Here is a 16,142-nt window from a genome sequence, read left to right as displayed (position 1 = left end):
CATTTACTCCGAGAGCGGAGGAGCGATACTCGGGACAAGGTCAAATTAAGTTATTGTAATGCTAATACTGTAAATAAGAGTAACGATACTTTACCTGGCTAATGTACTGTTAGCCCTGCGGTGGTCTAGGTTTCTATTAATTATGACTACTGTCGATGCGTGGCTAACATGTCTTTCACAAAGGCTTTATTTAATCTGAAAAAAACACAGCACTTTAGAGTGATGTGGGTGTAAAAAACATATTAAAGCTAACTGTAAATTTTAGATCGGTGGTCATTGTCAACACCAAGTACCATTGGTGTCTGATGTTCTCCAACACTGTAAATAACTTAAAACTTAAAAAAAATAACTTAAAAATAGCTCGACACAAATGGAAATTCAATTGAAACACATAGGGGAAAAACACCTAACTTTTAAGTGATGTGTGTTATCAAGCGCAATGACATTTTTAGGGAAAAAATAGGCATGTGCCGGTATGAAATTCTGATGGTATGATATCCCTTAGCCATCATATCACGGTTTTACCATTACAGCTCCAAAATGTGTTACTTTGAGATATCCGGGTTTAAAAAGATTTTTCAAAAAAATCCATCGAACAGGATTTTTCAAAACATTATTACACAACACAAAATAATTGAATTATTTTCCATAAAAAGCACGTGTGTATGACTCGTATCATGTTTAAATTATACACATACACACACTTTCTCAACAATTTTACCACCGCTAGACACACTAAGCATGCTGGAGTTAACTCTCGTAACTAGTGGGAAACATTCATAACAGTGTTTACTAACCTTTAATTTTGTATAAATGCAAAATCATATTGGAGGTATTGCCTCCTTAGCAGCCACCCTCTGCAAATATGTTTTACATGTCGGTTAACCCTCCTCCTTGAAGCCGCGGCCGTCTAACTTTTCCGAAGCCAAAGTATTCCCATTAGAGCCGGGCGGCATACCGAAAATTTACAGTTACAGAAATTCGTCATTCCTCAACACAGACAGTTGCCAGAGAGAAAAAACCCCAAACATTTTACCACCGCTAGACACACTAAACACGCTGGAGTTTACTCTCGTAGCTGGTGGGAAACATTCATAACAGAGTTTACTAACCTTAATTTTGTATAAATGCAAAATCATATTGGAGGTATTGCCTCCTCAGCAGCCACCCTCTGCAAACATGTTTTACATGTTGGTTGGCCCTCCTCATTGAAGCTGCTGTCGCCCAACTTTTCTGTAGCCGAAGTATTCCCATTAGAGCCGGGCGGTATACCGAAAGTTTACCGTTAAACGAATTCTTCACGATGACGATGTAATTTGGACGATGTCGTTAAATTCGTTAATTTAAAAAAACACGAAAATATAGTCTTTTCATCCCGCTTAGACTGTGTTGTTCGGCTTTGTTCATCCCCCTTTAAGAAAGCAGTCAATGTGCTTTATGAAGTCACGTGGTTATCACTTGAAATCAAACAAACAGAAGCCCGGTAGGCTAACGCTAGCGGCTAACGCTACAAGCAAACGTGATGGAGTCGGGCTTGAGGAAGCTTTGTCAAAACTTTCATCCGACATTTAGTAGACTCTTGCCGTTCTCCAGACGGGCTTTCACCCACTGTCCTCCCTGGTTCTCACGATTTCAGGCGAGGGTGCTTTCAGTACTTTCTACTGGCCACAGGCTAACGCTACAAATGAACGTGATTTGAGTCGAATAGAGGCAAAAACCTTGTTGAAACGGCTGAACTTAATGAGGGGATTGGGCAAAGACCATCTAGCAATCACTGTCATGTTATTTTGTATCTGTGTGTGTGTGATTTCTCTGATAGCTTTTATGATGGTAAAGCATTCAGCATAAAGTATAATCCAACAGTGAAGCCTATAATATGACCGTTTAATGGCCACAGCTAGTTTTCTGTATGTGCTTGCTTTATTTTGTGTCATTCCTGCCATCATAAAATCTTAAATGTTTCATTGGCATCAGAGCAATATAGCTTTAATGTGGTTGTGTCTGTGAGGGGGGTGCATGTATTAAAAAAATGCTCTGGAAAAAAAAACCCAAACCTTGAAGTAAACACTTGTGTTGAGTAATTATGTCACAGCAGCCATTAACAATAAGTTGTCTGTTTCAAGTGTACTGTTCAAGCTGTAAGTCATTTGTGTTACAATTACATGTTTGCACAGTCGTCGTATTGATTTTTATAATGTTGTACATTGTTCAAGTCATACAAGCTGTTATGAATGTTCATACTTGAATTCTTATTGTTTACAAGAAATTTTTATATACTTGATGTTTAGACTGCATATACAATTGTTAAATTGAAAGCTGGTGAATAAATCAGCGAGAAAAAGCTAATTTTATATCCTGCATTGATTCAGATTTTCAAATTACATAACAATCCGCTTGGGCGAATTTATCGTCATTTATCGTTATCGAGGTAAATCTGCTCAATTTACCGTGATACGTACTTAAGGCCATATCGCCAAGCCCTAATTCTCATACCAGCAATTTCATTTTCTTCAATGGGGGAATAAGTTGAGGAGTTTCACCTCCTCCAGCCATCGTGTAGCACAGCTGACTCACTGACACTGTGGGGGTGCGGGGGGGTTGAACCTTGCTGCAAGCGAGGGATTTCTCCCTGCTCTTTGGGATATAAAAATAGCTAATAACGTAGGGATGGTATGATGGAAAAGTTTTGCGTTTTTGAAACCATGACATTTTCATACCACGGTATACATTGAAACCAGTAATCGGCACATGTTTAGTAAGATTTTTTTTTTTTAATAAGCTCTTAAGTTTGAGTGAAAGCAGTGAATTTTTTTATTCTACTCACATCTGAGATGCAATTGTTGGCTGTTTTCAACAACTTACATCTTTAATAAAGACGCTGTCTAAAAATGGTTCAATATTAGGTGAAATGCCTTGTTTTCTCATGTATACAGTATTTATAATTGCTCTTTACCTAAAAAAAATGTTTTATCCGATTACTCGATGGAATTTTCAGTAGATTACTAAAATTCGATATTAGCATATCCTTAAATCAGGTCAGACTCGCATGGAAAAACTTACAATCGAGGCCTACCCAAGCTACATTGTTACAAAAGTTGCACTTACTTACCCTTTACTCCTTTCCTGAATGACTGCTGAATGTACTTCAAACCCGATACAATCTCCTTGTTAACCTGCAAATATATAGTTAAGTGAACTGAACATTTGACGGGCTTTCCCATTACAGCGCCGCTCTCACCTTGAAATTGATCTTTATTCTGTACTCCACACCTTCTTTTAACACAAATGGATTCTTCTTAAAGTTCTCCAGATCTCCTAGCAGGGACGAATAATCCAGTGTGAGAAAAGCATTGAGCCAAATATGTTAAAACAGGGCTTCTTGTATTTGTTGCGAACTTATGTTATTTACTAGCTATTTGCTTCACTGTGTGGTCAGGGAACAATGTGATAGTAGGACCTTCATTTGATCAGAATTAGTTACAAATTACTGGTGAGTCACCATATTTTGTCTTTATCTTTGGCGAGTATTCGAGTGATGATGTATTTTATTTACACATGTACTGTTTATGTACTGTATGTTTACACTGGATTGTGAATCCCTCGAGTTCGTTACATGGTAGTTGTGTCCTGTTACTGTTTATTGTATTGAAATAATATAGTGGTTTTAATCATTGCAAAATGTATACGTACACCACCAAAAACCTCTGCATTAAATTATTCAGGATCAAAGTTTGACTAGAAAAATACAAACATCAGCAGCTTCATAAATAGACTCAGTTGTAGTAAAGATTGTGACCAGCAGATGTCCTTCTGCATCATGCAATCAGGAGGAAATAGAGCCGTTCCTTTTTGTCTTGGTTGATTGGACTATATCAATATCAATAAGTATTTGCATATGTTCCCTGCCAGAAGGTACCAAATGAAGTGCAAGAACAACATCTGTTAAGCACCCATGATGCTAGGTTTGCCCAGACGGGTTCATATTGAGCTTAGCACATGAGTCTCTTCAGGTGTTAAGCAGTACCATAAATGCATTGTGAAAAATATAAATCCAATAGTTTATTAATGACAGAAATGAAATTATATTTAATCTTTTGTGCACAAATGATGGGTTGGCTGGTCCAAATTAGTGTTTATATATATATATATATTATATATAGAAATAAACCAAAATTATGACTATTACTTTTCTATGGATAACTCACAAGAGAGCATTTTCTCCATTAACTTATAGCTGCCATTGACGGTGGCAGACGTCCAATCCATTTTGACTGGGAATCACTTGCAGTCAATGGCAGCTAATGAGTGAGTGAAAAAAGTCCTTTTCACACACATATCCAGGGAAATTCACGTTTAAGGTGGCGCGGGACTTACTCGCGTCATTTCTTTCATGCATGTAGCGAATGTAGCGGGTTGGACACTTTCACACACTTGTCCCGTTTTGCCCACCGGTGTTCTCTGTGCATGGAGGGCTCCTGGGGCGATTTTATAACCCAGACATTACGATGACATTACGGTTGGAATCGGCTGTCACAATGCTGGTCAAATCGTGTTTTGTTCCGGAGGCAGCGTTTCCGAGGTCGTAACTGCAGCCAATTCAAGCTCATCAAGACTGTATTTAAGCCCAGGTGATCCAAGAGAAGGGTGGAAGGAAGAATCCCGCTGGCTTGGGAAGAAAGAATCCCGCTGGCTTTATTTTGTTGTCTTACCAGCTCTCTGCCTACTGCTTAGGTTAGTATTTTATTGATCCCCATCAACCTTCTGTCACGGACCCATTGTGTTTTCCCCCCCTTTTTAGCCAGTGATCAAATGCATTTTTGCATTTAATAAACCATTGAACGCATCCCTCCGTTGTTTTTTGCTTTGAAGTACAACCTTGTTTCCGCAGTAGCGGACCCTAACATCGGGAACAATATAAACCACCCATTTTGAAGGATGATAGACTGTCTTCCTCAGTTCTACTGTCATGGATGCATTGTGTAATTCCCCCTTTTCAGCCAGCAATCGAGTGTATTTTTGTTTGCGGGCAGCGACGGGGAGAGGCTCGCTCTCTCCCCTCGCCTCAGGCCCCGCCGAGTAGGAAGGCGGCCGCGGTGCGCACGGAGGCCTAGGGCGCGGGCCCGGGTGTAGCCGCCGCGTGTGCAGATCTTGGTGGTAGTAGCAAATATGTATTTAATAAACCCTTGAACGCTTCCCTCTGTTGTTTAATGCTTTGAAGTACAACCTTGTTTCCACAGTAGCGAAAGTACTGTAGTAGAGGAAGTGCCGATCGGCTCGACATAATATTTACGCCATCAGCCATCGTGCTGTGACCCGGGAATTTAACGCCTGCTTTCACCCCTGGGAAGGTCCCGGACATGATAATAAGATGCGATCCGTGAAATGTCCGCATAATCTCCGTGTCAGTCGACCCGGGAAATTGTTTTCACATACAACTGCTGCACGGTTAAATCCCGCGATACTCCAGGTGTTTTGGAGTGTGTGAAAGGGGCTTAAATGAATAGGTTATACACACTGGTCAATTCGATAAAAACTCACCCTGCAGATCAAGTACCAAAGGGCATGGTGCAGCCTCACATAGCAGAGTCATTCGCGTCACCTGGATGTTTGGTTTGTTTGGATCTAAGTCAGATGACAAATGCAAAATTGACCTTAGGTGAAAAGCATTAAAAAAAAAATAAAAAAAATAAATGAATGAAAATACAATTACTCTAAAATAGCAAGGACACAAAAGTGAATGTGTGACGCGTGACTTTTATTTATTAAAAAAAAAAAAAAAACTTTTTTTGACAGGTACTGTTGTCACGATTAAGGCTGCAGTTATCGATTATTTAGCTAATTGATTAATCTATCAGTGTGAATAATTAACATTTAATGCATTGCAGAATACATTTCATGAGATGTAATACAAAGAAACAAGTGTTAATGCCTGTAATAACATTCATTTTGGCTTGCTAAGATTGCACTTTCAAAAGAGCATAAAATGCGAATACAAAATTCCTGAGTGTTTCTCCTTCAACTAACCAGAATTGCACTTTCATTTCACGAGTGCAATAAATAGGAGCGGGAACCTGTTGGTACCTCACAATACGATACGGTTTGCGATACAACGCTCACGATAGTGATGATCTGACGATATGGCGATACAACGATTATCGATATATTGGTCAGGAAATCATTTTAGGATATTCTAAAAACAACTACCGTAATTTCCCGAATATAACGCACACTTTTTTCCCCCCAAAATCAACTGGTAAACTCATGGTGCGCATTATAAACGGGTACATGGATGGAGACAGAAATATATATGTATTACATATATATATATAAACCGATTTTTTTTTCATTGACACGGCCAAGTTGTGTTGAAGAAACGTATGCGGCCACCCGTTGCCGACCATTACGGTACGTGACGTCACCGTTTTGTTTCGGTAATACTTCACTCTAATCGGCCGAATGATTTCGTCTGTGTTAAATTCTGCTTTTTTCACTCTTCATAAAGCACAGAATTTAGTTTCTTGAACTCATTTGAGTCGACGTTTATTGCAGCTCCGCAATTCGGATCATTACAAATGTAAGGACACACACTTCCTGTGTCCGTCAACTATATCGGTCCCTCCGGAAACTCAAACCCAAATAACAATAGTTCCTTTTGTTACTCTCGTGCTGACAGCTATGAGCTCTCACGGATTTCCGACTTACGTTCTCACTTTCATTTTACCGTATCAATTCATGGAAGAAACATTTATTCATCATGAGGAAACGAGCAAGTTATACAGCAGCCTTTATAAGAAAAGTCACATCTGTTTTGTTTTCTCCTAGATTCTGGTAAGTTGGAGAAGTTGTCAAATCATATTATTACCGTAAATATTGTCAGTTCACGTTAATGTTTTGAACTACCAATGTGCTATGCTTGAGCTGTTTCACCAGTCAGTAAAATGACATCTCTGTATCTGTACACAAGCTCTGTTTTCTTGTATTCTTCTATTTATTGGTGCTAAAATTAGGGTGCGCGTTATAAACGGGTACAATAATTTCCCCTAGATTTTACAAGTAAATTTGGGGTGCGCATTATACACGGGTGCGCCTTATATTCGGGAAATTACGGTAATAAACAGAAAAACAAGCTTCTACTGTGAATTGGAGTGAGTTTATCACTAGTAGACGTCCAATCCATTTGAACTGGGAGGGAAGCGAATGCGAAGTGAACATTCGTTCATTCGCTGCCATCCCTCCCACTTCAAACGGATTGAACGTCTATGGCCGTCAGTAGCAGCCAATGCCAGACAATGAGGTAATTTTGGGCCTTTTACCTGTTGATTTTCAGTTACTTCCTGTTGATTTTGGGGTATTTTATGGGTCACTATGGGTGATATTTCGATTCTTGCAGGAGCATATCGATAACCTTTTGGGATACAAAGTATCACGATATCACCATTTCGATATTTTGTCACACTCCTAGGAATAAATTCATTTAAAATCAATTCAAATACCTGAGTTTAGCTTCAAACGATATAAAAACATTATAATCCAAGTACAACAAAATAACAACTGGCTGACAAAAGCCCGCTAGCCTAAGTGCTATAAATGCAAACTTTTTAATTTTATTTATTTATTTTTTCTTAACAAATTGTTCAAACACATATTCCCACAAAAAAAAAAATCGCTAAATATATGTACCTAGAAACTAAATTACGAATGCTTAAAAACATTAGCTCAAACAAAAACTTATGTCGGTCTTAACAGGGAGCAGCTGGATTCAGCCATGTTAGATGAGTTATGGCATATTCACTGGTGCCACAAGAGGGCAGTGTATCCACCCAATTCAATAAAACTAAATGCAACACTTTTAAAACAAACCATTACAACGTCACTAATTAAACGAATCGTCAAAAGCATATTTGATTTGAAGCTTTTTTCCCCCTAATCGATTAACTGTTGCAGCACTAGTCACAATACTTTTATGCTACATCAATAACCCCCCCCCCCCCCCCCCAAATATTTTTCTATTCAAAACTTTCAGTGCCGTTGACGCCGATAGACATCCAATCGTGTCGTGTCCTATTTGTCACTAGTAAACGTCCAATTCATTTGAACTGCTAGCAGCGAATGAACATTTAAATGGATTGGACGTCTAGCACCATCAATGGCAGCCAATGAGTTAATATTTTTTGCGTATTTTCCAGTAACATTGACGGTGTTGGACGTCCCATCCATTTGGACTACAACAGGGCGAATGACTCTCAGTCCAAATAAATGGGACGTCTCGAGCTGTCAATTGCAGTCAAAGAGTTGACAAGAAAAATATCTTTCATTACTATCAAGATTAATGCAAAACAACACTTTTCTGATGACCCGTGCTCGTTCAAACACAAATGACCGAGTATCAATAATTTGCAATCAAAAATCGTATCCGGATACAACATTTCAGTATCGATACATTTGACAACCTTCCTGACAAATAAATTGTTTGCGTGTTTGTTGGTAGATCTCTCACCTGCACTCACAGCAGTGCTGCCCAGTAACGCCTCCTTGTACTTGCGCAGGCTCTCATCATCCTTGTCAAGATCCTGGATCTCCTGCAAGCTCTTCGGCGCTGGAGGTTTGTAGTTGACCGGACAGTCGGGCTCCTCGGCGGCTGCAGCGAGCGCGGCCAGCTGCTCGGGTGTGGGTTCCGACTCAGCCATGGTGTGCTGATCACAACGGACAAAGGATGGAGCGATAATTAGAGCTCGACCACATGAGGTTGCAGAGCACAATGCTTCCATTTTTATCATTTAATACAATTTGACCTCCACATGCCCTATTGCAGAGCCCTTTTATTAGGTTCTAAAACTGGGGTCCTCGGAGCTATGGCTATAGGGGGTCTTTAAAATACTTCACAATGATATGTTGCTATGGTTTAAAAAAAATACCAACATTTGAGGACTGTTGAGCGAACAAAATAGACCAGACTTGTTCCAATCGGATCACTTGATAGTAATAAAAAAATCAATACCTATTTTTTCTTTTATTAAAGCATTACTTTTTAAACAAATCCAGCTTCATGTGTGTGTGCTTCGTGTGTTTGTGCTCGAGAAGGTTCTGAGGGTGAAAGAAATGCCCTTATAGCTTTTGTAGGTGAGGTATCAACTACTGTCGACACGATAAAGTTTTCAAATCGATGGATACTCAATAATGTACTCGATACCATTATAACAAATAATTCATTTTCATCATCAACTCTTTTAGTGTTTCTCCATTATGGTCATTATTTTTAACCCCCACCACTCCCAATAAAAATACTCATTAGAATTTCCCCAAAGTTATCAAATCATCAGAATTTGATCCAAAAATCAACACAAAATGACCTGAAATAAGCAGGAACCGACTCGGAAATTCCCTAAAATCAAAAGGAAATTAACCAAAGTGTAGAGGAAGTGACCATGGAATGCTCCAAAATGTGGAGGTGAACCTGCAAGTACCCTGGTATTAATAAGGAAGTGACCCAAAATTAACTCATTGCCTGCCATTGAGATCAATGGACGTCCAATTTATATAAACTTGGAGGCATGGTCATCTTTCCTCGCCATTGACGTCGCTGGGCGTTAAACTCTTTTTGACTGGGAGGAGTGAATTAGTTTGGACTGCCCCTTGCAGTCCAAAGGAATTGGACATCCAACACCGTCAATGGCAGCCAAAGAGTTAACAAGGTACATACAAAAAGATCCACCATTACTATCAAGAGTAGTGCAAAATCAAATTTACCTCATGACAACACATTTCTGGTGACACACTCCTACAACATTGTTGTACGTCACTACGATTTGTCATCTCCGAAAAGTTAAAAGCACTTCAAGGCAGTACGGCTGTCAAGTGCATTGCCATCTACACAGCGGTCCTTGTAAGTTTAAATTTTCTTCTTTCACGCACCCTCGGGGGCTATCATTGCCCAGGTGCAGAGTCCCACCAGTCACTGCTCATTAGAAGCAAACGCACAGACTGTCAGCAGGGATAGCAGAACAAAGGGGTGTTTAGAAGGAGAGCCACAAGCAAAGATTCAACAACTTGCCTTGATTGACTCTTTGGCTGCCATTAGCGGTGCTAGACGCACTGAAACATGAGCACTCACAGCCAGTCCTCCCAGTTTAAATGGCGTGGACACAAATTGTAAATTGCAGGCAATGAGTTAATGACAGTGGAAAATTAATGCTCAATTACCTATTTTTAATAGGGGCAAAAAATATATACATATTCCTTTTAAATCGCAGAAAATCAAAAGAAAATGGTTTAAAAAAAAAACAAAGAAACAAAGCCCGTGGGTTTATAAAGAGCTCTGTGTGTTTCAGTTCCTTTTCTCACAGTAATTAAGTAAAAAAAACAAAAGCGGACCAACGTCACTCTGAAATCCAAACACAAATACTAAATTCCGTCTGAACAAAATTCCCTAATGCGCCAATTGCTGGAGGCCAAAGAAAACACAGCTCATAAAGCCGGCATCTCCTGACGACATGAGGCGTATGTATGTTGTGCAGAGAAACCATTACAGTTTATCAACACCTGCAGCAACCAGGAGGCAGCTGGAGATCTGCTTCTCATTACACACAGTCAGTCTGGTTGTTGTCTCGTTCAGTCACCATAGTTGCGATGCTTATCCACTTATTTGCTGCTATTTCTCAACATCAACAGAGGAAAGCATTCCTAAATGTGTTATTGCTCAAACAAGAGCGGTACGATATGATGATATGTGTCGCCAAAACGATATAAAACTTTCTAGCTACATTTTACTTGTCTGTAGTCATTACCATCATGAATAGACCTGTTCCTGCAATACTCATTTTGGCCAGCAGATGACGCCCAATTTGCGCTGACTTGCTACATTGAAGAGATTCCATATGCCATAGTAACGCCACCAATCTGCCCTATAGTTAGCACTAGGGTTGTTCCGATCATGGTTTTTTGCTCCCGATCCGATCGTTTTAGTTTGAGTATCTGCCGATACCGATATTTCCCGATCCGATTGCTTTTTTTTTGCTCTCAATTCAATTCCAATCATTCCCGATAATTTTCCCCGGATCATATACATTTTGGCAATGCAATAAGAAAAAAAATGAATAAAACTCGGACGAATATATACATTCAACATACAGTACATAAGTACTGTATTTGTTTATTATGACAATAAATCCTCAAGATGGCATTTACATTATTAACATTCTTTCTGTGAGAGGGATCCACGGATAGAAAGACATGTAATTCTTAAAGGATAAATGTGACTTTGTATATTGTGACTAAATATTGCCATCTAGTGTATTTGTTGAGCTTTCAGTAAAAACTCCAGTAAAAACTGTAGCCATGCCCAAATGCATGATGGGAAGTGCAACCATGACTGCGTAGTGCTACCAATGGATATATCTTCTCTGCATTGGAAAATAACATGGGGTGTTAAGAAAAAGATCAATTACTACCTTGCTTCCCACGATATTTCTAATCGTAGGGAGAGGGATTGGAAAGCTTTAGCCCAATAAAAAAAAAAAAGACTCCAAAGGCTGCCTAAATTTACTCTACTCATTTTACGCTGCCTTTTAGCTCTCTATATAGGTAGAACGGCACAATTACAGATTGAGCGCAACAATGCGTGAGTGGGTCGTGCAGCGCATGCATTAATTGCATTAAATATTTTAAGGTGATAAATTTTTAAAAAAAATTAATTACCGCCGTTATCGGGATAAATTTGATAACCCTACCTTAAGCCTAAACTAAATACTCTGGATGAGTGTAACATTATGTCTGTAACGTTAAATACAATTAGAAAACGATTTAATTAAAAAAATATATATATATTTAAAAAAAAGGCATGTCTGATATTTTTTTGCCGATTCCGATACTTTGAAAATGACGTGATCGGGACGCCGATCGATCGGGACATCCCTATTTAGCACTGTAGTCCCCCCGCCGACGGTACGCAATAGGGCTGCAACTAACGATTATTTTCATAATCGATTAATTGGGACGATGAATTAAACGATTATTCGATTAATTCATGTGACCTCTTTCAATTACCTTTACAATTTACCTTGAAGTTTTTTTCAGCATGTTATAATTAGCAATAAAGACAAAATGGATGACTACTCAACTGTATTGATAATGAAATTCGTTGGCAGCTAATTAATCGATTTAATCACTTAGTTGTTGCAGGCTTATTAAGAAGCTAGTTTAGACAGTAAGATGTACGAAAATTGGCAAAAATGTGAATTGTTTTCCAAAGTAAAAGCAGATTTTTGTTCATGTCCTACTTTGACTGAAAACATAATGAAGAAATTTGATATTTACAACTGAGAAGTTATATATGTTATAATTTCAAGAATTTAGACAAGTTTAAGTTGAAGAAGGTCCTATATGATTAATCGGATTTCAAAATTAAATTAATTTGCTTATTCATTAGTTGCCGATTAATGTATTATTGTTGCATCTCTCGTACGCAAGTAAAGTAATGCATGCAAGTCAATTGAAAATAGCAACACATTATCCACACAGAACACAGACAGCACACTTCAATCAACTTTAAATATTAAAGTTTTATAACTGATACTTTGCTAACTTAATGTACAGCAGCCTTTATAAGTCAAAACCTGTAGTCACAAGTATTAGTCTATATTTACAGTTGTATGAAAAAGTATCTCAACCTTTTGGAATTTCTCACATTCTGCATAAAATCACCATCAAATGTGATCTGATCTTTGTCAAAATCCCACAGATGTAAAAACTGTCTGCTTTAACTAAAACCACCTAAACATTTATAGGTTTTTATATTTTAATGAGGATAGCATGTAAAGAATGACAGAAGGAGGAAAATAAGTATAATAAGAGCAATTGAAACCAATTTTTACCAAACAATTTAAGTCAGGTGTGTGCCGAATCACTGATGAGTGGTTTAAACCTGCCCTGCCCACTATAAAACACACACCTGGTAAGAGAAGACTTGATGAGAAGCATTGTCTGATGTGCATCATGGCTCACTCAAAAGAGCTGTCTGAAGACCTGCGATCAAGGATTGTTGATTTGTATAAAGCTGGGAAAGGATACGAAACCAGCTCTATAAGTCTGGATGTTCATTAATCAACAGTCAGAGAAGTTGTCTACAAATGGAGAGAGTTTGGCATTGTTGCTTCTTTCTCAAGGAGTTGCCATCCACCAAAGATGACGCCAAGAGTTCAGCGCAGAACACTCAGAGAGGTAGAAAAGAACCATAGAGCATCTGCTAAAGACTTACAGAAATCAGTGACACAGTCCAATATCCCTGTGCACATATCAACTATATGTAAAACTATGGCCAAGAATGGTGTTTTTAGGAGGACTCCACGGAGAAAGCCACTACTGTCTTAAAAAACATTGCTTGTTTAATGTTCGCAAAAAGGCACTAGGACACTCCACAGAAGTTTTGGCAATTTTTTTTGTGGACTGATGAAACCGAAGTTGAACTGTTTGTTAGTAACACACAACATCATGGGTGGAGGAAAAACATAACCGCTTACTCAATCAACACCTCATCCCCACCATGAAGCATGGTGGAGGGAGCATCATGATTAGGCGCCGTTTTGCTACCTCAGGGCCTGGACAACTTGCAATGATGCAATCATTAATGGAAGAATGAATTCAAAACTTTATCAGGATGTTTTGCGGGAAAACCTGAGGCCGCCTGTCAGACAGTTGAAGCTAAAAAGAGGATGGACGCTGAAACAAGACAATGATCCAAAACACCATAGTAAATCAACTTCAGAATGGTTTCAGAAGAACAAAATACACATTCTGGAGTAGCCAGGTCAAAGTCCAGACTTGAACCCTATTGAGATGCTGTGGCATGACCTAAAGACAGCGATTCATGCCAGACATCCCTGGAATCGAACAACTACAGCAGTTTTGGAGAGAAGAATGGGCCAAGATTGATGTACCAGACTGATCTGCAGCTACAGGAAGCATCTGGTTGAAGTTTTTGCTACCAAAATGGGGGGCCCACAAAATATAAAATGTGATGGCTCACTTACTTATCCCCCCTGTCATTGTTTGCATATTATACTCATTAAAATATGAAAACCTATAAATGTTTAGGTGGTTTTAGTTAAAGCACTTTTTCATCTGTGTGATTTTGACAAATATCAGTTCACATTGATGGTGATTTTATGCAGATATGTGAGAAATTCCAAAAAGGTTCAGATACTTTTTCATACCACTGTAGATAGCTTTACATTTGGGCTAAAATGTTTATACTGGATAGTTTTAGGTTGCAGAACTAATTGACACATTTAACATTTGTGCCAGGTCAGTTATTGTCAATTAAAAAAAGTGGTGGAAAAGCTGTCATTATTGGATATTTTTCCACCAAATAATTAAAAATGTATTACATCATGGCATATGGGTATCAAATGTGATTTAAAAATGGCACATATCGTCACAGATTTTTCTTCCTTATCACACAGTAGAAGCTCAAACTGAAATGAAGCAACCATTGCCTTATTGGCAATTTTTAGATTCCAATGTTTTTCCGCAGAGGAATAAAATACACTCCTCCCTCTAATACCTCATCATCTGGGACAGTTATATGAAGAACTCTGCTTTACCATGCTGTATCCCAAAGAATTCAGGAAGGAAGCCGGGCCTCAACAGAGGTTTCTTTTCCTTTTACGTTTGTTAACATATTTTTGCAAATTAGGATTAATGAAGTTGAATGTTGCTGAAAAATCTCGAGGTGGGCTAAAATAACACAAAATGCAAACTCAAACAAAAATGATTACATAATCTCAGCCAAAAATAAGACACCTGAGACATTTCACATTGAGATGACAGTCGTAAATCACACCGGCCCTATAGTGGGGCTTGCAGGACTATTGCTCAACGTCAAACATGCACAGTAACGGATTAGCCAAGTAGGGCCAGCGTATCCTAACGGGGCCTCTGTGCTTCCATAAAAAAGGGAAATTCCTTCCCTGCCAATAGTGTGCAATGTCTGCTTGACTGTTTGTTGTTGAAGTAGAATGAGACAAAGTTGACTGTTTGTTGTTGAAGTAGAATGAGACAAAGAGACAGGAAAATAGGCCGGAAAGACAGTGCCGCTGTATCATTTGGTAGGTACTTCCTCTACCCTGCTTCAGTGCGAGCCTAAATTGCTGATTACATTAATATACTACATACCATAGTTTACAGTAGGTACCTTCAACAGGTTTATGAGTCATTTCTTGTCCACTATTTAAAAAAAAAAGTGATGCAAACAGCTGATAGTTTAATTAAAATGCAAATCCAAATACTGACCTTTGTTGATAATAAGGCTGTAACAACTAATCGATTAAATCAATTGTAATCGATTTTTAAATTAGTTGCCAATGAATTTGAAAATCGATTTTTGCCAGCCGCAATGAGCAGTGCCGTTTGGGTTCTTGTTTGTGTGTAATGCGAAGCTGTGCGTGCACCAATGATCAGCAAGAGGGAGTGTTCACTGCTACACTCAGGTTGGGTTGCTGAATCAATAATATTAGGAAGTGTCGAGAGTTATATTGTCTTTTGAGTCGTTAGATCCAGTGTGCCTCCATCAGAGGTGAGCAAATGAAGCCAATTGTATTGTTTGTATTCTTTGTTTATGAGACGTTTAGAGCTGAAACGAATACTCGATCAACTCGAGTTTAAAAACTGATCCTAGTAATTCTATTCACCTCGAGTAATCGTTTATTTTGACAGCTCTAAGCATCACGTTTTGCTCGGACTACTTTTAATGCGGGACAACGCGCTGTCACGTGCGGAGAGGAAGAAGGGAGGAAAAAAAAAACTTAATGCAGTCGACAGCCGCTACAAACGATGCCGACGTTGCTAAATACTAGCCCGCAGGATGCTACATTGGTAGCAGGTAGCGTCTGATGCGTAGATCACACTCATAGAGATCACAATTATGTTGAACTAGATGCACCATGGCAGACTCGGCCGCGTATGGGCAGCGTTAGTAAACAGCCGCCATCTTAAAGCAGTAGAGCGCTGAGCGCTAATAAAGAGCGCTAAGCGCTAATAAGATTAACGGTACTGTCACTACTATCTCACGTTAGCCCTGCGGAGGGCTAGGTTTCTATTAATTATGACCACTGTCGATGCGTGGCTAACGTGTCTTACATACAGGCTTT

General features: G+C 38.9%; 1 protein-coding gene across 1 annotated transcript in view; it reads right to left on the bottom strand.

Annotated features, from left to right (window-relative positions):
- Positions 1-16,142, bottom strand: part of arhgdia (Rho GDP dissociation inhibitor (GDI) alpha) — a 31,726-nt gene that overhangs the window by 2,088 nt on the left and 13,496 nt on the right. Inside the window, exons 2-5 of the mRNA XM_057817172.1 lie at positions 8,498-8,693; positions 5,539-5,622; positions 3,239-3,315; positions 3,110-3,173 (exon numbers count right to left, since the gene is read on the bottom strand). Coding sequence (XP_057673155.1) covers positions 3,110-3,173; positions 3,239-3,315; positions 5,539-5,622; positions 8,498-8,687 — 415 coding nt within the window. The 5' untranslated portion in view covers positions 8,688-8,693. The remainder of the gene's footprint in view (positions 1-3,109; positions 3,174-3,238; positions 3,316-5,538; positions 5,623-8,497; positions 8,694-16,142) is intronic.

Source organism: Corythoichthys intestinalis, chromosome 16 (genome assembly GCF_030265065.1).
Source record: "Corythoichthys intestinalis isolate RoL2023-P3 chromosome 16, ASM3026506v1, whole genome shotgun sequence".
Classification (NCBI taxonomy): domain Eukaryota; kingdom Metazoa; phylum Chordata; class Actinopteri; order Syngnathiformes; family Syngnathidae; genus Corythoichthys; species Corythoichthys intestinalis.
This window is presented reverse-complemented; position numbering and strand designations above follow the sequence as displayed.